The 23,453-nt window shown below is 45.9% G+C and overlaps 1 protein-coding gene across 2 annotated transcripts; it reads left to right on the top strand.

Annotated features, from left to right (window-relative positions):
• The first annotated feature begins 4,212 nt into the window (after positions 1–4,212).
• Positions 4,213–22,971, top strand: LOC142599407 (uncharacterized). 2 transcript variants are annotated; one of them, XM_075739632.1, is made up of 7 exons: positions 4,213–4,340; positions 4,804–4,964; positions 15,573–16,037; positions 18,622–18,762; positions 19,176–19,244; positions 19,774–19,864; positions 20,225–22,971. In XM_075739632.1, the coding sequence occupies exons 2-7, from the start codon at positions 4,910–4,912 to the stop codon at positions 20,430–20,432; spliced, it is 1,029 nt and encodes a 342-aa protein (XP_075595747.1). In that variant the 5' UTR covers positions 4,213–4,340; positions 4,804–4,909; the 3' UTR covers positions 20,433–22,971. The 2 variants fall into 2 exon arrangements, with proteins under 2 accessions (XP_075595747.1, XP_075595748.1); XM_075739633.1 differs by lacking the exon at positions 4,213–4,340 and having other exon boundaries at positions 4,401–4,964; positions 15,576–16,037.
• The last annotated feature ends 482 nt before the right edge of the window (positions 22,972–23,453 follow it).

Raw genomic sequence — 23,453 nt, forward strand, 5'->3', positions numbered from 1 at the left:
GACCGGTCATCAGGCATCCCCTGGGCAGCACTGAGCCCATCAGACCCTGTTGCATCAGGATCAGCGCTTGTGAGGAGCTCCAGGGAGTTTTTGAGGTGCCTTCCCCTGATGAACAAGCAAAGAAAGCCCAGAGCAATAAGCAAAGCACAGGCAAAGGGAAAAAAGGTCGTTGGGTGCCGCAGCTGCAATCGTGAGCAGTCTGAGGGACACTGGAAACACAGGAAAAGGGCGGGGGGGGAAACGGTGCTCTCATATCAAGCTGCTCTAAATTAAGTCAGTGAGCTGGGCTCATGCTAGGTGAAGGAATAAAACAGGAAGGGACCTGGGTCTGAGCTGGGCTTTCTCCCATTTAGACCCAGGGTCAGTTGGAGGCTCTGCTTGGAGAGGGAGCCCTTGGGAGCTGCCTGCAATAGCAGCAACATAAGGAGGCTCAACGGTTGAAGGTTTTCACCTTGGAGAGGAGCCACTCTCAGTTGCTATTTTCCTGTGAGAATGAGCCAGAGACCTACCACGAGCATCAAGTGCTCCGGGTAGGTCCTTGAAGGATGCTTCAGGTTCTGCATGGGTTAAGCCAATTACCCGCCAGGATGAGGGGTCCTGGGCAATTTATCCCATACCTGCCCCTGTGGGACTTCTTGCAGCACTGATGCACCCAACAGTGGGAGAAGAGGCTCTTAGGGAGGCTGAGGGCATCTGGTCTGGGCTCCCCACAGTCTCAGCCTGCTGCTTACTTGGGAGCAGGGCTGCAAGGACCACATCTCACCCAGGCATCCTCACCCAGGCATCTCTGGAGATGCTGCTTTATCCCAGAATAGCTCCACTTCCTGGCCACAGGAGAGTTTTGATATGTAAAAATCTCTTTTCCCTTATGCATCCCTTTGTGGAGATATAGGATCTTTACTGTGGTTGTTTTCCTATACATTTGATGCCAAGTGCGTCTCTGTGATCAAAGGTTTCACTGCACAGACAACCCCACGATGGCCGGACCCCTCAGCTTGCCTCGGCACTTATCCAGCTTCAACCAGGGCAATGAAAGTCCATCTTCAAAGCAGATGTGGATGGAGGAACGAATCGTGATTAGTGCCAGCCAGCAGCCAGAGGGATGTGATAGGAGTTTTACCACCAAAACTCAGCCCAGTCATAAACAAGAGAGACTTTCCTGCATTTTTCAGAAATTACCCAGCATGGCTGAAGCTGATCCTTTCACAAGCACTTTGAACCAGGCACCCAGACAGTAAAACTTGCAAAAGGCCAGACAGCTGAAAAGAAAGCTAATGATCATTTGCACCTCTGCCCTAAGGAGGTTACCCTGGGAGAGAGGAAGATGTCATCCCTAAAATACTGAACAATTGGAGAGGCCCCGCACAGCCCTAGCTCTCCTCACCTCAGGGACCCAGTGCGAGTTTTGCCATCTCTGTCCTGGGATGACACAGAGGGTACAGAATTGAGCTCAGATTTTAAGCTCAGTAAAGAGTCTTGCTGGCTCCAAGGCTGGGGTGAAAGCCTAATGGATGGCTGTGCTGTTCCTGAGTATCCCTTGGGTTTTAAGCTAGCAAAATATTTGGCTACTGGCAAAATATCTGACTGCTGTGTGCTAGAAAGCAGCGCCAGTCCCACACCAGACAGGGTTGCACTTGGGTGGCTGGTGAATCATCCCTGCATTTAAAGATGTGATGGGTAACACCATGCTCCTATCAGAAGATGAAGTTTCACTTGCTCATCACTTCACTCTGATTAAATTCACTGTGAGCAAAATGAAGAATAAAAAGCAATGCACCCATCAAACTGATGATGGAGCCAAGAACAAGGGTGCTCCACGGGACTCAGGTCAGCAAGGACTAACTGGATGTGGAAATTATGTGACCAAGAGCCAGCAGTTATGGGACTATCCTGCTCCGCAGCTACAGCTGGAAAGTAGCTTGCCCTCTCCTAGGGACAGCCTGGGAAAAGCTGTGGAAACAATTTGAATAAAACATCCCTACGCATGAGGCTACACCATGCTGTAAACAAGCCAATGCATCATGGAAGAATGAGCTCTAAGACTAGAGAGCAATTTTATATGCAAATACATTCTTGCATGTATAAGAAATAAGGCCAAAGTGATGTCCTGAAACCTTAAAAATCTCAGTGGCTGATGTTCAACTGATTTATTTTGGTCTGGGCTGACACATCACTTTTAGACTGGCCACTGTTCTCCAGGGATTAAAAATGTTTTCTGGGCTGGGGTCTCCTCAATACAGTGCTAGTTGGGGATTCAGTGGCAGACTGAACATCCTGTATCTCATTAAGGGGTTGCCAAAGCCAGAAAAAAAGGACTTGCCTTTGGATACAGTGTTAAGTTGCATCTCTGGATGGAGCAGATCTCCGGATGGAACAGACCTCTGGTCCAGTGTCCTAGGGCAGGGTGGTGGGCAGCAAGGACAGCAGCCAAATTCTGTGCTGTGGCATCCATCGTCACCATTGATGCCAGCCAGAGGTGATGGCACCAGAGCCAGGGCACAGCTGAGCCAAGATTCTTCAGGACATCACACTGCAAGAGGAGCACATGCCCTCTAGAAGAAAAGCTGGAGACTTTTCCTTCCTTTCCTTCCTTTCCTTAGGGCTAGGAAATGAATGTGGCTCAACAGTAGGTGGGAGACATTATTTGAAGCAAGAAGATACCCTTCAAAAATCTGGAATCACACCCTGGAGAAGAAAACACCTGAATTTCCTAAAGGCTTTGCACAGAGTTTAAAACGCCCCAACAGGAACAGAGGATACTGAGAATAAGAGGGAAGGTCCTGGCAAGATTAAAAATCAGCAACAAGAAGGGAAGTGGTTGGAATGAGGACATGATCGTTCTCCCCACAGAGGTGACAGGGGCTGAGCTGCCCATCATGCAGAGGCAGGAGAGCTGGTAAACACACTGGGATTGGGAAATCTTGAGCTGAAAATGGCAAGAAAAGAGTAGGGGACACAGTTAATATTTTTCTAGTTTTCCCTCGGCATCCCTGTGGGTCCCTGCTGGATTCAGACCTGGGGGTAGACCTGTAGCTTGACCCTGCATGGTCTTGCCCATGCTAAAATGGCAGCAAAGATCCTTGACATCCCCCTTCCTGGCAGGAGGAGGACAACTTTCTGGCACATACAGGGAAAGGCTTTCTGAGTGTTAAAAAGCAAATAAGATATAGTGGATTGGGAGACATCCATGCCTCAGTTTCCCTTGTGTGAAATGGCTGGAAGGGCCAGAAGGAGAAACACAGGAGATGTACCAGCTCCCAGGGTCAGAGCAATAGCAGGATCCGTGGTAAAGGAGCACAGGAACCTTTCCACCAGCATATTTGCTGTGATGTTCTCCATCCAACGGGGAGACATCTCTGCCCCGAGCTCTTCCCTCTTCTCTTCCTGTGGGAGAGACACATTCGCTTAGCAAACGCAGTGGAGAGCGTTTGCATTTTCAACCCCAGTCATGCGAAGGAGAGTTTAACACCTGTGCTTTTTTAAATATAAAAATGCCTGGTATTTAGTGCAACTTGACACATTCACATGGGCAAAAGAAACCAGTAATCCCAAAGAAACCAGTTGTGTGCTATTTTTCTTGAACACAGCACTCTGGCCAGGCAGGAACAACCTCACCAGGGCAAGAACTTGCCTCAGCCTTCCCTTTTATTTGGCTGTAGGATATCCCTTGTCATATCTACATCCACCTGGGAAGAAGCTGGTGTGGTTCGAAGCCAGATCCACCCTCTGACAGGTGGAAAGCTGGGAGTCATCAGCCCAGGCTGGGAACAGAGCAAACTGCACCTTCACAAGGCTCTGACCTGAGCCCATGCCCATACGTGGATGCTGACACTGCGCTGTTTTAATTTGACAGCTCGGCCATTAAACAAAGCAGCTCCCAGCTCTCAAAGTGACTCCTGGTCTCATGGGCATACATGGGAGATGTGACATTGGTGCCATCCAGGACTTGACCTCAAAAGTAAATGTGAAGCCATCATTTTTAAGTGTATTTATGCAAAAGGGCTAATGATACATCTGAGTGAGAATGACCCCAGGAAGCAGGTGGGACAGACAATTGCAGAGAGGATGTGGCTGAATGGGAGCATCTCACTAGTTAAATTGTACTTCTGGCTTCCCCTGCTACTGTTTCACCCAACAGCCTTTGCTGCTGTCCCTTGGGGAGAGATGTGTAGTTTTCCCTCTGTGCAGAGCCCAAACTGATGCATGAAAAAACAAACTCAACCCGAGCGACCCTCAGGGCGAGCATCAGGGCAGACCCGCAGCAGGACCCTGCTCCCCCGGCCAGGAGCTTGGCTCCCCTCCCCCCCCATCATCCTCCATCTCCAGGAACCTTGCAACAGGTTTGTGAGGTTTTGTCTCCACTGTGACCTATAATGGTGCTTAAACTCATCTCGGTGGAGATATTTCTCCCTAACAAGAAAACAACCCTGTGACGGACAGACGAGTGCAGGGTTTCAGCAGACGCATCCCACGCCCCTCTGGGCACTGCAGCTGAACTTTGCCTTTTCTTGCCAGGCCAGCCCTGCATCCTCCTCCGCTCCCAGCCCTGGTGAAGGCAGCGTGCCAGCCTGCTTAGCATTCGGCTCATTGCTGGGAGCAACCGTGGCTTCTAAGGAGCCGAGCTTGGCGGCTGCGAGCATCTCAGCCCTGTCCGTCCGTCCCCCCCCGCCACCCTGGCTCATCATATGATTTCTCCTAAGGGATAACCACTGACCGAGACCACGTCTCCGAGCTGATCCTTTGCTGATAAGCAGGCTGCCAAGTCTCCAGTGCTAAGACAAAGAGTTTTTCTCTTCCAAGCAGGTTTTTCTGCTGTGAATGACAGAGGAAGGGGAAAAGCAAGCTGCCTGGCACTCCTCACAGGCAAGAGGCTTTGGGGGCTCCTTCCCCGCTGCTGTGCTGGCAGATCATGGAGCTTTTCAGGCTGAGCCTGGGCTGTATTTGCCTCCTTCCTTGGCTTGAGGGTAAGTTTCTCCTCCTTCGGGGTTGCTGGAAAGTGGGAAGTGAACTGCCTCCCAGCTTTTAACCTGCTTTCTTGCTGAAGTATTGCTTGAGCTGCAGAGCTCTGAACCTACCAGCTGTAAAACAAGTGCCTGTGAGTACATTTCAGGGCAGCATTTAAAATGGGATTAAACACAGAAGAGTGAGGAACAGGCTGGCAAGGTGCTGGGATGGCTTGGCCAGGGACAGCATGGTATCATGCCAGCCACTTTTATAAAGTGCTTTTAGATGGCTAAGAGGAGTGGATGAATAAACCTGCTCTGGGGGTGAGACAGGCACTAAGAGACCTCCCGAGCACTGTGTTTGCTCCCTGCTCCAGCTGCTCCTTCCCAGCAGAGGTGAGTGGGCTCAGAGCGTGCTGGCATCATGGGAGAGGGTGGTGAAGGGGAGCAGGACCTCGTTGCGTTAGTCCTGCTTCTGTGGCGGTTGGGTGGGAGCGGGACATGCTGGGGAGCTGCAGAGTCTGCACCGTTCATCACCACGGAGCAAACTTGGTAGTGGCTCATGTTAACATTCAGCTGCTTGCTAAGATCACTCAAATCCTGTATCCTGCCTGCACACAGTGGGATTTTTAATACAAGCAGCCTTGTTTTTGACATGCGTGGGTAGATGAGGAAAGCAGAAGTCCTGCCGAGCATCATCCTGCAGAACTGAATTGGTGCTACCCAGGAACACCTACCTGGGAGTAGTGCTACCCATGGTCTTTCCCATCCCATCATGGGCAGTGGGCAGCATCTCTTTTCTTTAAAAATGGGTGAAGATCCTGACCTAAGTAATTCACTTTTTGTTATGCCTGAGATGCCAGGTTGAAAGAGATTCATTGAAATAAATCCCTGAAGGGCTTCAAGGTTCATTCAGTCCCTGAAGCTGCAAGGAGGACAGCCCTGCAGTTTTGCAGGTTACCTGCTCAGAGCTTTTCAAGCTCCCTACACCTACAAGGACTATAACTATTTGGGCTGCACAGCTGCGATGTTTATTCCTTAAAGACAAACCTCAGACTGGCAGCTCTGACCATAATGCCTAGAATAGGATAGAGTATCATTTCAGTTGGGGCCTACAACGATCATCTAGTCCAGCTGCCTGACCAATTCAGGGCTGACCAAAAGTTAAAGCATGTTGTTAAGGGCATTGTCCAAATGCCTCTGAAACACGGACAGGCTTGGGGCATTGACCACCTCTCTAGGGAGCCTGCACCAGTGTTTGACCACCCGCTCCGTAAAGAAATGTTTCTTAATGTCCAGTCTGAACCTCCCCGATGCAGCTTTGAACTGTTCCCACACGTCCTACAACTGGATCCCAGGGAGAAGAGCCCAGCACCTCCCTCTCCATTTCCCCTCCTCAGGAACCTGTAGAGAGCAACGAGGTTGCCCCTCAGCCTCCTTTTCTCCAAATTAGACAAGCCCGGAGTTCTTAGCCACTCCTCACAAGATATGCCTTCCAGCCCTTTTATTTGCCATTCCCTGCTCCACAACCTCTAAGTGCGAGTTCCCTGGGCTGCTTTGAGCAACTGACCCCTGGTTAGCTCCGCAGCCGAGGAAAAGGAGAGGTTTGTGCTCCTACAGATTTGACTTTTGCTCCATCTATTGCTGGTTTTTGCACCCCAAATCTTGCCAATTAAAGTAAATTTAATGAATTGAATCTATCTTTTTTTTTTTAAAGCCCCAGGCTGAGGGTATGTCACTGTACCAGTGAGGGACAAGAATACTTGTGCATATTTTAAAAGTTACAGGAGATCTGGTTAGGACCTGGAAGTGACACCATGGTGGGATGCCAGAAGAACAGAACAGCCTGCAGGGTTTTTCTCTTGCTCTTGCTGTAATACAGATCTTGTCTGGTGTTAGAAGAAGTGGTTCTTTACTACTGCCACACGACAGATGCCCTGTGGCTATGTTTTATTAGTAAATTAAGGAGGATCACAGGACATTTCCACGTGACATTTCTTTTCCTTTCCAGTGAAATGCTTTTGGTGCGGCTACATAATCAGCCACTGCATTTCAGCCAGATCACTAATAATATGACAACTGTTTTGCAAGCAAGGAATTTATCTTCCCAATACATGGCAATGCCCAAAGCAAGCTCAACAAGCAGAGAGCAAACGTGTTCTTGCTTAGGGCTGATCTCCCACCCGCAGCAGCCTCTCCCCATCCCATCCTGCCTGGGGCTGCTGAGTTTTAGGCTGCCAGCAGGACAGAAGTGCTTGCTCTTGACAGAACTTAGAGGGTTCTGTTTCCTACTGGAAATCCTGTAATTGCCAAAATTGTTTCTGACAGTGGTTTCTCTGGAAAGTCCCTGCAAGCAGGGAGGGAGATGAAGTGGTTTTTTAAGGGTCAAGCCTAATGGTAACCCAGTGAGGTCCGATGGACAGTGGGAAGTCGAGCACCAGGAGGATCTGTGCACATACAAGCAATAAGAAAAATGCTGAAATAACACTGCATTTAACAGTGACTCTAAATTCTCATGCACTGAGCGTGAGGCTGGCGGTGGCTCTACTTGGTATCCTGTCCCAATCCCAGATCCTGGGGGCTGCTCTCCTCTGCCCCAGGCCCATGTGCAGTGCTGGCCTCTCATGCCCCACTCTCCGAAGGCAGCCCTAATCATCTTGCACTGAAGAGGCAGAAATGCCAAGCTTATCTGATACTTCTCCTCCCCCATAGACTTTTCCAGCCTCCAACTGTTTTCTGCTCAGGGGATTTCCTGACCCTGGTGTGTTCAACTCTTCAGTAGCTATCGGATCTTCTCCCTTGACTTGTGCAGACTCTCTCTGGCAGCAAGGATGCATGGCTGCTGGGTGCAGAGCCACCTCCTGCACACTGTGAGTCTTTTTTTGGCACTCCTTGTCCCATATGGGATCAGTCCTTGACCAGTCAGCCCCTGCCCATCCTCTGCAGATCTCTCTGGATTTTATAGATCTCCATCATATCACCCCAGGGACTGGTTTTCCCAGCATACATCAGCTTCATGTTGACTTCACCAAGCTCCCCTGCTTCCCATGATTTATCCATGTGTTTTTCCATGCTGAAACCTTCCTTCTTTTCCTATGGCTGCTCGGCTCCCTTGGAGGTCTTCACTGAGATACTTGGTCAAAAGTGGACCTTGCAGTAATGTGGAAAGCTATGAAGCCCTGTTGGTCAACCAAAAGCAAGATATTCTTAAGGAAGCGGCAATGGTTGGGAAAAAACACAGCCCAGTGTGGTTGCCAGAAGCAACAGTTGGGAGCTACTCTTGGAGAGATATGTTACTGGAAAATAATAAGTGCAGACCAAGAAGTATTTGCAATCAGGTGCTTGCACCAACAAGCCATTTGCCAGCTAATTACTGGCAGTTACCAGTAGGCTTTGTTGACTTCTCTATAAAAATGACACAGCTTGATAAGAGCTGATCTGCTGCTCGAAGTGATGGAAATTGTGCTCGCATAAACGCAGAGCTCGCAGTTGCCAGGAAGCTGCTCACCCAGTTCCAGTTCTGCCTGTTCTGCTGGGCCCAATGGGCAGGCACCTGTTTGCTCACCAACAAGGCTCCAGCTAGCATTATCCTTTCCATAGGTAGATTGGCCACATCCACTGACCTGTCATGCACATTTGTGTCTTTAAACTTTACATCCAAGTAATCATACTTGTAGGCTGAGGGAGGACTGGGCCAAAATAAAGCTAATGTTCCAGGCAAACAGCCTGTTTTGCAAAAAAATCCCATAATCTCACCTTCTGACGTGCTGGTCTTGGGCATGAAGTCAGGCAAAATAGACAACAGAGTGCTAATCTCACTTCTTCCCTGTGCACATCTGGATTTCCTGCCTTTGACCAAACACATCCGGGTCACCACCCTCTTATGACAGCAAGTGCCTTCCAACTGTTTTTAATTTCCTCATCCCATGGCCTTGGGCTGGTCTCCTGCACTGGCAACAGACAGAGGCTTGCTTCCTTGGATGGAGGGAGATCTTTTCATGAGAAGGAGTTAGTGCTGGGTTGCATTCAAGCCTGCTCCTGCTTATTTATTCAAAGCCTTGTTTGTCTGTACCTGACAGCATCTCAAGCTGCTTGCTTCAATTAGATTCAATGTACTGTTCCTACAAGTGATCTTACAGGGCCATGTCTTGTACTGAGCTCTATCTGCATGGGGAACCCTCCTGCCTTAACCCGGAGCTTCCCTCTTCTGCTACTGCATCTTCTCATTTCTATCTAGTCCTGACCCTCTGCAAGAGGTAGAAACAGCCTGCTGGGCTCAGGGTAGCTCAGAAACAGCTTCCACTCCTGCTCAGAAGAGACATCTGGCTGAGTTTTCGCTCATGGGCAGGTTGTGATAACTTCAGGCCATCACAGTGAATTGCTCCTGCTGCTGTGGTTAGTCAGATGAAAGTCCCTTCTGTCTTCATCCAACATCTTTCTAGACTGCCTGGTTTTGTAGATGTGCTACAAAAGCCCCACTCTACATTTAGTCCTGAATTTTAATGCGAGTAAGGCATATGGATAGAAAATGTGGTAGTTCTGCATTATCAGTGTGAGGCCCACCAGTGAGGGCAGGAAGGCAGGAGAGGTTAGATGCTGTGCTTGCCTGAAGGGAGAGGGTCCGATAATCAATACCAGGGTAGAGAGAGGTGTTGTCTGCATCACCACAGTGCTAAGCCGTTAAAGATGGCTTTCCCCAAACTCTCTGGTTATTTTTTCTTTTGGGCTGGGGCCATTTCTGGTAGGAGGAGCTGGAGTCCCTTATGGCTGCTTTTGGAGCTAGGGCACCTAGAGAGGGTGGGAGTCTTCCAAACACTCATCCCACTGATGCCCCTTGAACTGCTGCAATAGTCCAACAAGACAAGGGGACCCTAAATCTTGGAACAGCTGATATTCAGGGGGAGTTATGCAAGGAGGCAAACATATGTAATGTATATGAGAACAGTGTCGGTCAGTGTCCACTGGTAGGGAAGATATGGTCACCTGCAGCAGCAAACAGTGAGGCAGATTACCTAAGCAGGAAACTCTCCGCCTTGTCTCACCATAACTTCGGTTATGGCACTGCCAGCTCCAAGGTTTCTCCTCTATGGTGGTTGTACCCCTAATGCTGTGCTCAGTTTGGGTGGAAACAGCAGAAACAGCTTGGAGACATTTCTCCAAGAGACTGTTGCCATGGCCTGGGTGACTCAATATGAGTTGCTGTCATATGGTGGTACCCAAGAAAAGCCATGTTTGGGAGCTCTCCTGGGTCATGGGATGTTCCCACAAAGCAGTCCTTATGAGAGATGCTGTGGCTGCTGCAGGTGGATGTTTGCCTTTGAGGACAGGTGGAGACAGGAAAAGGTAAATTCCTGACCGTGTCTTAGTGGTCATCTTCTCCCCACAGAAAACACCCACATGGCAAGAGAAATTGAGACAACTAAAGGATTTTTCAAAAAGTTAGGAACTCCACCAAGGAGGGCAAAAGAGGCCAAAGCCAATGCTGAGGTTCTGAGGTGACCTGGAGTGTTTTGGGATCCTGTGCTTGCTCAGCTCTGACTTACCCCTTCCCCCCGCAGAGCCTTTAGAGAGAACAACCCATCCCAAAATGATTTGCAAATGGCTTTGATCGAGCCATCACAGGCACTGCTTAGAGATGGTAGAAACTTTCCCAGCCAGACTGGGATTACTGGTAGCCAAGGCTTTCCTGGTGGCATTACCTTAATTAGGAACATTGCATGGTTTTTGCTCCTAATCCTACAAGGAACAGCATTTCCCAAGGGTGGCCATGCTTGCTTTTCTTTCTTGTAACCAGACAGAGTGGCAGTATCATAGGACAAATGAGCTGGCATCAAGCGCCTTTGCTAGAAACTGTTTATTTTGTTCCTAAAAATATGAAGAGGCCAAAATGTTCAAGCATGAGCAGCTCAAAGCAGGCATCTACTCAGGCTCTGTGGGTAAGGGTGGCATTTTCCAGAGACACAGAGCCCTATCCCCAGAGACTACATTGGATGTTCTGCTTGGTCCAGGTTAACATTCCCAAAATGTTAGGGCTGATGACAATGTTGGGAAAAAAAAGTCATTTTGCCTCCTGAGTAAGAATTCTTGGTGCCTGATGTGTATCTCAAAGTAAATACACTCCAGCTTTATTTGCCAGTCTACCCCTTATGACTGTGTGGGGCATGTGCAATGATTGCTGCCGGTTACCTGTATCTAACTGTAAGTTGCTCACTTAGATAGCAACATCTCAACCTCAGGAAAGCAATAACACATGGGTAGTGAATGGGGAACCTGTACGACAGACACAGGCTCACATCTTGGTTGGCAAGGATCACGCAAAACACCTCAAAGAAAATCCCGATATTAATAGCCAGCCTTACAGAGAGCTCAATGTCATCGTCCGTAGGGAAGACACTCGGACTACAGTTCAGAGGAGGATTATGGCCCCACCTTTGCTGCCATTCTCCTGCGTAATACTGAACCAAGCAGAGTTTAGCTAGACCTCTGTTCCCAAGCTGTAAAACAGTGGCTATACTTTTGGACCTGAGGTATGGTGTGAAGATAAAAATCTATTAATAACTTGGTGTCATACTCTACTGAGGAGCTACACAAATCTCAAAGGAAAGCACTTGAATTGCAGTGTTGAGGTTTCTCAGCCCACATGTATTGCTGTGGCAGGAGGGCTTCCCTGGACCTTCAGTGGGATGAGTCTCTGAAAACTGAGACCTGCAAAAAACCCCAAAAAGTCTGGTAGAAAGGGGGAGATCAAAAGTGAAAAAGGTTGGTAGATAACATAGGGGCATGCAATGATTGCTGCTAATGTGCAGGTAACGGTGATTTTTTAGAGGGGAACGTATACCACCAGGTACTGTACAGAGGGACCAAAACACCAGTCTACTGGCTGAGTTAAACAGCAATGCACTTCAAAATTTTTTTAAAAATGAAACGTTCAAATGGACACTCATTGCCAAGCAAGGAAAAGGAAAAAAAGAAAAAAAAGAGAAACAGGAGATCATGGTATGTTTAATAACAAAACCCATAATAAAACGTATGAGAAAAAGATTTAGAGAAGCAACCTAGAGAGAGAGCGAGCATATAAACTACTAATAGAAATTTTCAAATATATCTGAAGTAGGAATACGGTGAGGGTAAGGAGGCCAACAACTAACTGAGGTAAATGTAAGAAGGACAACCAAGGCAGGGCAGGGGTGAAAGGCTGAATGGATTATTGGTGCTGGTGTTCACTTCAGGCATGGTCAGAGAGGTCCTCACATGGCAGCCACTCTCTGCAGCTTGAAGAGTGTTGTCAAACAAAATTGTCAACATTACTTAAAGCAGCTTCAGCACCAAAGGACTGTGTTACAGCAATTATGTCCACCTTAGGAGTGGTCATCATGGGAAAACATAGGTTACTAGGTTTGATTTCCATGTCAGGCAAGTCAGTAGAAACAAAGAGCAGAATTTGCAGACAGACGAATATGCAAAAAGTCAACACAGCTTTTGTAGTGGGGATGCCCAACATCCATGGCATCAATGAGCACATAAACGTAGTAAGTTGATCTAGACCTTGTGCTTGTGTTTGCAAAAGGCTTTTGGTAAGATACTTCCACCAAGGCGCTTAAGAAACTCCATTCTCATGGAGTCAGAGAGTCCTTTCACCCATAGGCTGGAAGAAAGAGGTGGAATAAGTTAACAGTGATCACAGCAGAATGAAGATATCAGCAGGTGCCAACAAAACATCAGTGCTGTTTGACACAGTGATCTTTGGAAAAGGGGTGAAAAATGGAAGTAATAAAGTTTGCTGATGGCACAAAATTATTGAGAATAATCAAAACTGAAGTTGACCACATGGAGCTGCAGAAGGAGCTCATGATACCAATTGAGCAATAAAATGGTTTTTGAACTTCAGAGTACACACAATGTAGTGTACATGGGGAAAAAAAATTTAATCATAAATACCCAGCGGGCTCTCTTAACTAGCTGAAACATTTAGGAAGGAGGCACTGGTGTCCTTGCTGTCTTGAGTGAGCTCTTTACTTGTCTTACCCTCTTCCCCTATTAGCAAATATGAATAGGCTCCAGCCCAGTGCTGGAGACAGGATACTGGGCATGGCAGATATTTTATCCGACCCAGCACAGTTCTCATGTTCCCCTGTTCCATTTTTATGTGGCTCTCAGATCATTACTTCAGAAATAGGTTTCTCCTAATTAAGATGAAGCAAAGAATTGAGAATCCTGGAATACAGGTCCTAGAAAAAACATGGTAGGGGGATTGTATTAATCCCTTTGGATTTTCTAAAGCTTGTGGGAGATTATATATGAGACATTTCTCCTGCCTTTGGAAGCTGGCAGAAGCTCAAGCCCAAGGTGCATTAAACATCTTCCCTCTGTTCAGCCCTCAATAAAGGGTTAAAGAGGTCAGGACTTACCAGCTGTCAACAGATCCCCCAGAAATTTAATTTTCATTTAGGCACATAGGCTTGGCAGGTATTGCCTGTATCGGTGGCTTTCACAGGTGCACAAAACTGAATATCCCAGCACAGACACATCCATCCTCATCTCAGAGCCAGTGCAGGAGTTGTACAGTGATTTCTGGCTGCCTCTCCCCATGCATTCAGGCTGAGCACAAAGCCTTGAGCTGTTTCTGATTTAACAACCACCAGGCACTATTAATCTAGCAGACCCCTAGAATTTCCTGAGAGAAAACATAATAGCTCTTTTAAGCTATTGTTCATACTCTTGGTATTGTGTACCGTCTTCTGTTTACACTGTCATTATTTTTTTCAGGTACTGAGCCAAATACTTGCTCCCAGGGAAAAGTATTGTTCTTTGTTTTGGGAGGGGAAATTCTGCAGTAATAGTTGTTTAGATAAACATCAGTGTTCTTGACTAACATCACCTCTCAGTCACCTCTTATTCTTTATGCTCAATACTATATGCTGATTGGGCTTTTATAACTCTGACTCCTGGGGAAAAGAGGAGAAAAAAGTCACAGCAAAAGCTGGGAGTTACCATGTGTTAATTATAATTAAAATTAAAAGATTTCTTAGAATGTGCAGAAACTTGAAACTTTTATATCTATCCCTCTGTCTTAGGCATAAAATACATAGCAGAAGGTACACCTGTGTCAGTGACAGATGCTTCAGCATTTAACATTTTGCTCAGGATGTTCACAGGCCACACATGATGACTTTGTACTGAAAACAGGGGCAATTGTCCAGCTAACAGGTTTATATCCATCCTAAGTCATCAGAGATGCTGGGACCCATTGCTATTAAAAGCAATTACAGAAATTGTAATGGACTGCATCGAAAGCAGTGTGACCAGCAGGTCACGAGAGGTGATTCTGCCCCTCTACTCAGCTCTCCTGAGACCCCACCTGGAGTACTGTGTCCAGCTCTGGGGGCCCCAGTACAGGAGAGACATGGAGCTGTTGGAGAGAGTCCAGAGGAGGCCACGAAGCTGATCAGAGGGCTGGAGCACCTCTCCCATGAGGACAGACTGAGAGAGTTGGGGTTGTTCAGCCTGGAGAAAAGGCGGCTCCGGGGAGATCTAATTGTGGCTTTCCAGTACCTGAAGGGGCCTACAGGAAAGCTGGAGAGGGACTGTTCATCAGGGAGTGTAGTGACAGGACAAGGGGCAATGGGTTTAAGCTGAAGGAGGGTCGATTTAGATTAGATGTTAGAAAGAAATTCTTTACTGTTAGAGTGGTGAGGCACTGGAACAGGTTGCCCAGAGAGGTTGTGGAGGCCCCATCCCTGGAAGTGTTTGAGACCAGGTTGGATGAGGCTTTGGGCAACCTGTTCTAGTGGAGGGTGTCCCTGCCCACGGCAGGGGGGTTGGAACGAGATGATCTTTAAGGTCCCTTCCAACCCAAACCATTCTATGATTCTATGAAATTACTTCAAATTGTGTGTCTACTGTGGGGCAGCTGTAACATCTCTCTCTTACAAAGAGGTCCTTAAAAACAGTACCTTTATGCCTGGGGAGCACAGACCAATGTCAAGTGTGCTAAATCCAGGTGTATTTCAATACTTACATAAGCTGTGTCAGCCAAGTACTTCCAAACTTCTGATGGGATATGGTTTTATCCCAGCATTGCTGTAATATCACCAGGAGCCACTTAATGGAAACAGTAGCCCAAGGTGGCCATTTAGCCCCAGGTAGCCATTAATTGAATAGCACCTGAGGAAGAATCCAGGCGTTTCAGTTGTTTTTTTAATAAGAAATATTTGATCCAGATAGGGGCAAAAAAACCCCCCAAACTATCCAATTATTTTGGAGGGAGGGAAGGATGCCTACCTATTTGAAGCAGTTGAAATATTGAATTAAATATATATAGGCAGGTATTTCATAACAGTACAAGTTTTCAAGGATGGGTTTTCACCATTAGTTAAATGGGTGACTTACGTCATTGTTATTTTTCTCTAGTGTTGCTCCTGGCTATTTGCACACCCCGCATTTTAAAGAATCTCATTCTGGGGAATTAGGAAGCTGGGGGAACTTTTTATCTAGCTAGGCATGCCCATCCAGGAAAGGATTGGTGGGTTACCTCTTCCTTTCCCCAGGTCATTTGCAATGTCCAGTGCTCAGAAGACACTTTTGCCTCAAACATTCACAGTACTAAACCGTGCTCTGATTGTACCACAGTAGCAGAAGGACAAGGCTTCCTCATAAGGAACACCCAGGTGGAAAAGTGCATTCGTGTCGCCCACCATGAGACCAGCCGCATCAGCCTGACTGACTGCAAGGTGCACTCCCAGCAGCAGCAGTGGAGCTGGGACCCCACCACCAGGACCATCGTCAGCCTTCAAACAAAGCAGTGCTTGTCAGCCCACAAGTGGCAGGAGTATGTCCTGGTCAAGCTGGAGCCCTGCGGGGACTGGGAACACCAAGCATGGTCCTGCAGCAAGAAGGGACGCCTGACTGTGCAGGGCTTCCACCTCAGCACCAAGGAAGGAGGCCACAAGGTCTTTTTCACAAGGGAGAAGGACAAATTCAGCAAGTGGAAAACTTTATCAGATGAAACAATCTGTGCTGCTACCCGGACAGCAGCTCTGAGGCCCAGCAAACCAACACAACATGCTGTAGACACACGAGTGTGGAGCTATGAAAGTAAGATGAGGTAGATTTAGCATCAGATAACAGCTAATCTCAGGTGTCATCCAAGCCAACTAACACCAGGCTTGCATCCATCATTCTAACTTGTGGTCACTTTGGGCCTATCTGGAGAGATATCAAATGGCTCCAAGTCAGCCCAACTACTTGGTACCACCAGTTTCCAGTAGTCGCTGTTCAGTGTTTTCCAGAAAGCACATAACACCTTACAGGAGCAGGTCTCTAAACGCCAGATGTATTTCTGATGACAGACAAAAGGCAAATATTTTGGAAAGTACATCTGAATCGGTGCCCAGAGCCAAGAATACAGGAATTGCTTGAGCCTCCCAAGTCCAAAACAACCAAGGAAGTCCCATAAAGTCAGGCACTTAAGACTTTGAAGGGGCTTTTGGTACTTTGTCATGTCATTTTTTGGTAACAAGAAAACTGGTTGCAGCTGAAAACCTCTTTTAAACTTGTATGAATTATTGAGGAGCCACTATATTTGAAATGAGAAATTGTTGCTTCAGTTTCTAAGCAACATGTTACAGTTATCTCCTGCCAGACCGCAACAGTGCTCCTATCACTAAAGAAATCACGGTTCTAACCTTCATCCCATGCTCTCATGATCCTTAAAAGTGAACTTCACTCCTGGTACCTGATGTAACCATAAAGAGACTAACGAGCACAGCAAGTAGTGGGAGGTAGTTAAAGTGCTGCCCTCCCCTTGCATTAAGAAAACCTAAAACATGACATCAAAAATTATAAAAAATCTGTTTTATATTATCATTTTCATGGTCTTGGCTTCTGCTAAAAATAATCTAATCTCTGCTTTCATGAGTGTTCACTACCCTCTGCCTAGACTGGACACAAAAATAGCAGAAACCCTGGTCCTGTCACAGTTTTACATGTTGGACACAAGGCTTACAGACATCAGGCATGGTCATTGCACCAAGATGTGACTATCATCATTTGTCAGATGGCCAGTGAAGCCCACTGCCAACCACTGATAATTCGTGGTCCAGCCTGTTTCCCTCTTTCATTTACTCCCTTATGCAAAGGAAGGCATGGACTTCAGGGCTTTTCTCATGCAGTTCTGTGCAGAACTGAGACTTGAAAATCACATTCAATTCCTGCCCCCATCCTCTCCTTCTCTCCCTTCTTCCACTCTAGGGAGTAATTGTAATGACTTTTCTGTGTTTGTCCACTCTGTAGGTGATGAGGTTCCCAACTTTCCTCAGGGGAGATTACTTCCCTTACATAAGGCTATTCCTTACCTCAAGGCTTGATGGCCCCATTGAGATTTTCAGCTTTGCGGAAATGAGTAAATAGAAAGTGTGATGAAGCTGGTTGGCATAAGCAAATGGATTATGAGTATAACCTATTGACACAAAGAGGCTATATCTAATTTGAAATAAAAAGAGCTACAATAGCTTTTTTTGGCTGTCATGTGCAGGTAAGATGGCCTTTTTACTGAGGTTTTTTAATTAGCTAGCTAGAAGGTTAACATATAATTATCATAGACCAGTTGTCACAAGTGTTAATGTTTGTTTAACATGAAGGTAAATACAGCCAATACAAATTAGATACCATAATAAGATAGTTAAATATAGGCTAGGAAATGGGTGGAACATTTAGGATATGGGAAAAAGGCATGTGAAAAGGGCGTCTGCATTCCCCAAGGCAATGTTCCTGGCAGCCCAGGGCTGTGTCAGAGCCAGGCTCCCCAAATAAGGCTGCAAGGGTAAACACAGAGCAGGCTTTGAATCAGGTTGTGCCAGTTAGTGCGTCTTGTGCATACTGATAATTTTCCTATCAACCCCATGGTTCAGAGTCTACTGAAGGGAAACTCTGACTGCTCAGTAATGACATCAAAATCTGATGTGTTTGTTTAGGCCTTTCTTATCAAAGTTTCAGTTGGCCATCAACAGACAACTTTTACTTTGGCTGGTTATTTGCTCAATAAATTACACCCGTGTACCTGTAGATGCTTATGCCACAGCAAGAGAGAAGGGTCATCTGAAGCAGCAAGGAACCTTGCAGACAGGAGTTTCTTGACCTTGTCACATTCATCTGTGCAGGAGAGAGGTGACTATTGCTGCGACAAGGTTTCCCACAACCTCCCCTCTAGCAGTAGCGGCTATCCCACATACCCCACTGCTGCAATAAGACTGGCAAAGCAAAAGATACCACTGAGCCTTGCAAGAGATATGGACTATTAACCATTATTTCTTCATCTGCTGTGTTGGTAATACCTGTGAAGCTTAGCTACAGTTCTGCTTGCCTCTTCCTCACACCTCATCCTTTAACAGCTGGCATTGCACTCATACTTTCTAGACCAACCTTGTTTACCACTTGAAAACAAGCTCTGCTCTGGCTGTGGATTCAGTCAAGAGGTTCATTTCATCTTTGAAATCTGTGAGACCTGAAGATCCCTGATACACAGGAGGAGGTGATTGCTATTGTACCACGACCCATTTGCCTTGCAGGGTAGAGGACTAATGTGGTAGGGCTGGGTTCCCTTCCCTTGCCGGGCACTGAGCATATCCAGGTTTCTGTACAACAAGTAATCATGCACATTTTGGCTTTATTTCCTTCCAAGGTAAAACCATTGATTCATCAAAGATTGCTGTCGTGGACAGAGAATCTTCTGTGAGCTTGACTGACCCACCTCTGGCTAACAAATTGAATAGCACTGTGTCGCCAGCAAAGACCAAACAGGCATACCTCCCAGCAAATGAGGGTGAGCACTTTTCATTTCTGAATGCATATATGAGAACAGCAGGAAGGAAAGCATGGGTTGCATCTAGAGATTATTCAAGTATTTTCAGTGGTGGTAAGTACCTGAGTACTTCTGAAGAATTTCCATGTGTACCACTGAGTGGTTCAAGGCTTTACTCTCACACAACATGTTGAGATGTTTGCCTTGGCAAGCAGTTCAGTGATAAGGCCATAGTCTTAACTTGGAGGTACAGTCATCAGATGTTCTAGAAGCAAAAAACATCTGTGGCTGGGAAATGCTGAGGAACAAGAAAGTTCCCTTTTCCCTTCCAGCTCAAGGTATTTGTGGTTACAGTGCAGCCCCAGGAGGAAGTTGGAGCTTCTTCTGGTCCAACAGTGAAAGTTGCTAATCTGAGTCTCTGCTTCTTCCCCCAGATGTGTCCCACAATCACTCTAAAAAGCACCACGGAAATCGAGGGAAAAATGCTGGGGCCAGGCTTGCAGGTAGGTCCAGGGATCAGCCAGAGGAGAAAGAGACCAGGTGGATGAAGGCTCTTCAGTGCCCCTGACTTTCCCATCAGTATAGTTACATTCCTCTGGGTCCTGCTGAGGCTCAGTAGAGAACGAGGGCACCAAACTACCTGTCAAAAAAACCTCCTTTTAAAAATCAAACAAATCCCCCCAGGCCTGCAGTACAAAAGTGAGTAAAAACATGCAAATGCTTTGTCCCAGCTCACCAGGAGAAACAGATACCCAGCCTGTCTTATTTTGTATCAGAGTTGCAGAGCAGAGAAGCATGAATAGTTATTGTTTTCCTAGCAAGAAAGAAAACCTTTTTGTGGCCATTTTCAATAGAGGATGCCATGCAGCATAAAGCAGCTGTAAGGTGTTCATATTATGGACAAAGTACTTTTCCTGTTATCTACTAGTTTACAGGGACATTACAGGTGGTTTTTGTGGCAATCATGGCTGTTGCATAAGAACTGGGATAGGTACAGCAAACACATGATTGTTTTCTATGATGTCCTTTCAGGCACCAACTGGAAGACGGCCATGCTGGTCCTCAGCCCCTTGGCATTCATACTGGGATTAATAATACTGACACTCAATGTTCATTACAACAAGTAAGTGAGACTCAGGTTCATTTGGTTTGCCACTTCCCTGTCCACCATTTCAGAACAAAAGTCTTGGTCTTGGCACCCTTCCCAATCCCACACTTGAAGCGTCTGGCTCTGAGCAGCTGGGTCTGCTCACCCATGATGTCACCCTTGGTGATTTCTTCTCTCTGCCACCCTGCTTCTCCCTCCCACTCACTATCCCACCCAAATGCAGCCACTAATGTTGGCTCCTTCTCCCTTACACACCTTACACCACCCCTGAAGTTTTAGGGAATTTGGGCACTACAGTTGCCAATCCAGGTGACATGGAGAAGCAACCAAGAGATAAGAAGATGCAGTTACGTACCCTCTTCTCTCTCCTCCTAGGAAGAAGAAAATCCTCTCTGCTCTGAAGAGCTCTCCAGCCAACAGCAGCAGAGCTGACTTGCGGGAGCCATCTCCCTTACGAAGAGGTCCCCAGCCGTACCTTCCACCATCTCGCTCACCTTCCTTGAGGCGTGGAGAGATCCTCATTGAGTGGAAAGACGGGACTGTCACTCCTCTGTTTGATAATGCCAATTATCAAATGGACTAGCTCCAAAATAATGCAGCTGTTGTCCCATCCTGTGTCACTCTTCCCACGAGGAAGAGTGCCACCATAGCCGATCTCCTCCCTAGCCTTGCTCTTCTGACAGGGAATTGTAAGCGCTGTTTGGTTTGGTTTTTTTAACACTTGAGAACAATCTCCTTGCACAGCATGAGGTTGAAGCAAGCAGAGCAGATTGTTTGATATGTATAGGCACATGCTGCTTAGCTCTTCCAGAGCTGATTTAACCCATAAAAAACCCCAAATTTAGCTAAATAAAGCCAAGAATCTTGCCAACTGCAACTGTCCATTGCCTTGAAATTGCAGAGTTACTGAGCATATGAGAAAGTAAATCCTTGGAGACAAAGCATAAGGTGAAAAACACAAGTCCTGACGATCCTTAAATCCTTTTTAAGATAAAACTAGCTGCCAACAGACACAGAAGGCAGTCAGTTACTTTGTCAATGTAAGAACGTAACTAATAAGCACTGCCTTCAAAGATTAGTCTCTTCCAGATATGTGCCAAAATACTCTCCCCACTGTTATCAATTCAGTAACAGCAAGTAATTTTTCTAACTTAAAAGGTAGCACTCCATTGTCCTCTCTGCATCACTACAAGAGTCGTGCTGAGAGAACATGCATCTCTTAAAATGTTTCCAAATTTAGGATGCATTAGACCTTATTACAGCACACATCCTCTTTCCTTATGTAGAATGACAAGTAACATCGGTGATGCTTGTCAGGGATTTTACATTATCCAGCCATTTTATTATACCAGTTTCAATTTCTAATTTCCTGTAGTCATATGGAATAGTCAATGAACAGATACACTGCTCCCATCTAGACCAGTAATACAGTCTTTATTCTAGAAAGGAGTAAGACATTGTTTTCAGCCTTCACACTTCTTGTTTGAGCATAATTACCTGTGACTCATGACACTCAATCCTCATTTTTTCTCAGTGAAACTTGCAATGGCTTAGTGCTTTCCTAATGTTCATGAATTTTTGCTTTCCTTCTCTCTGATCTTGTGATGACGTAAATCATAATCATGGCTATAAATCATGAATTATTTGGAGAAAGAAATACAAACACCAAGAAATTACAAGTATGAGCTGCATCAGTACATTCATTCAGCAGAGCAAGGGAAACCATATCCTAACCTGTCTCTTACTCAAACAACACTTTTCACTTTACTTAAATCGTTGTGCTACTTCAGAGGAGCTCAGAATTCTCTAGAGTTTGATTTTATTTAACCTAAGGCTAAAGTAAGGTCTCTAGGGAATTTAAAGTCTCTGATTTTTTTAATATATATTTTGTAATTTTTTTCTTTTTAAACATAGATCCACACCCTAGTAAAAAGTTAACTGCCATGAGACATTATAATGACCAAAAACTTTGCTGGTCTCAGGAAAGAAAATACAAACATTATTGGTTCGGGGCATAAAAATCATAGAGGTTGGAAATAAATGTCTTCCCCAGACAGATTATTCCATAATTATTTACTGGAGGGTTTCCCACATGCTCCTTGGGAAAATATTTTACCATTAGACATGGGCAGAGGAAGAAGTCTTTCTTCACCAGTAAGCAGTGAACACAAACAACGCAGTCAGAATTAAATTCTGACTTTCCAACGTTTCCATTTTTAAAACAAATCCAAAGACTTCAGTCAAGTTTCCAAATGCGTAAGCATTATTTTACACACAAAATTTGTAGGAATACATTCTGTACACAAATCACTTGCAATGCACATGCAGTGCCTCACCAATTATCAGTTACAACCCTTGTACCTTTTTTCTACCACAGTTAAGATGCTTGCCTTTCAAATTTTGTCCAAGGAGCACATCACTTTACAGTGCACGGCACTTGTTACCCTCCAAAACCTAGACACACTTTGGTAACACGACATATGCAGTGCCAGTAAAATGCAAATACTTAGAGTTCAGCTAATGTTGTGCTTTCCAAAGCAGCAAGTGCTTGTGTTCATTACTGCTGAATGGGCAGAACAGATGACTTGTTAACGACTTTCTATAATTCATACTTAATATGCTGATCTTGCTCATAAACATGAAGGCAGTAACACCATTGTTTACATACAACTGATTAAATGGTAGCTCAAACAATAATGAAAAATTAAGACTGTGAAGCAGCCCAGGCTTTTTAACTATTTTCTCCCCCTCTCTTTTACTGGTTGTTATCTTTTAGTTATTTCTCACTGGTCTAACCACATTAGGTACTATAGACCAAATTCTCCAAGGTATGGACAGAGGAGGTGAAGGTCACAAGATCTTCATCACAAGAGGTCTTAAAAAGCATGTTAGCCAAACGTCCATCAGGAAAGACTCCAAAATAGCTGATTCTGCCTTAGGGCTGGACCAGGTGACAGCGGGAGACACTTGCCATCCTCTGCTTCGAAAGGTAGCTGAGAAACACTCAGAGCAATCACCCAACCCGTGTGCTGTTCACTCTCTGCCATCACCTGAATGCAATGCTTGTAAACAGCATTAATAATCAAAATAAAACCTGACTGTAAAGTGGCGGCGCACTGAAATTATTTATAGGGGGGGGTGTGTGTGTATATATATATATGTAAAGCTCCCTTACAGCACATGCTTTTCTGTGTGTGCATGCATATGTACATATATACATATTAAAAAAAAAAAAGCTATAAGGGGGCTTTTATAAATCACTCTGGAAGATAACAGTGATGAGCAAGACACCCCAGTCACAGATGCACTAACGATATTACAATAGACTGCACCGAAGGAGGAGTGCTGCATAACTGGAGAGTAACACAATACCAAACTGTGCCCATGTGTCTCAGCCCAGTTATGAAGCATCTCTGCTATCACAGGTCTTCTTCAGGGCTGATGTGGTGCTGATGACCCTCATTTCACTCCTGCAGCAAGGAGGAAGACAAAGTGGAAGTAGAGCCCACTTTCTCATACACTTACTTGCCTTGCAAGGTCCAAGTGTCTAAGCAGCAAAGGCTAAAGGAGACATAGGGCAGAAGGGACGCTTGTTCTCCCACAA

Source organism: Balearica regulorum, chromosome Z (genome assembly GCF_011004875.1).
Source record: "Balearica regulorum gibbericeps isolate bBalReg1 chromosome Z, bBalReg1.pri, whole genome shotgun sequence".
In the NCBI taxonomy this organism is placed as follows: domain Eukaryota; kingdom Metazoa; phylum Chordata; class Aves; order Gruiformes; family Gruidae; genus Balearica; species Balearica regulorum.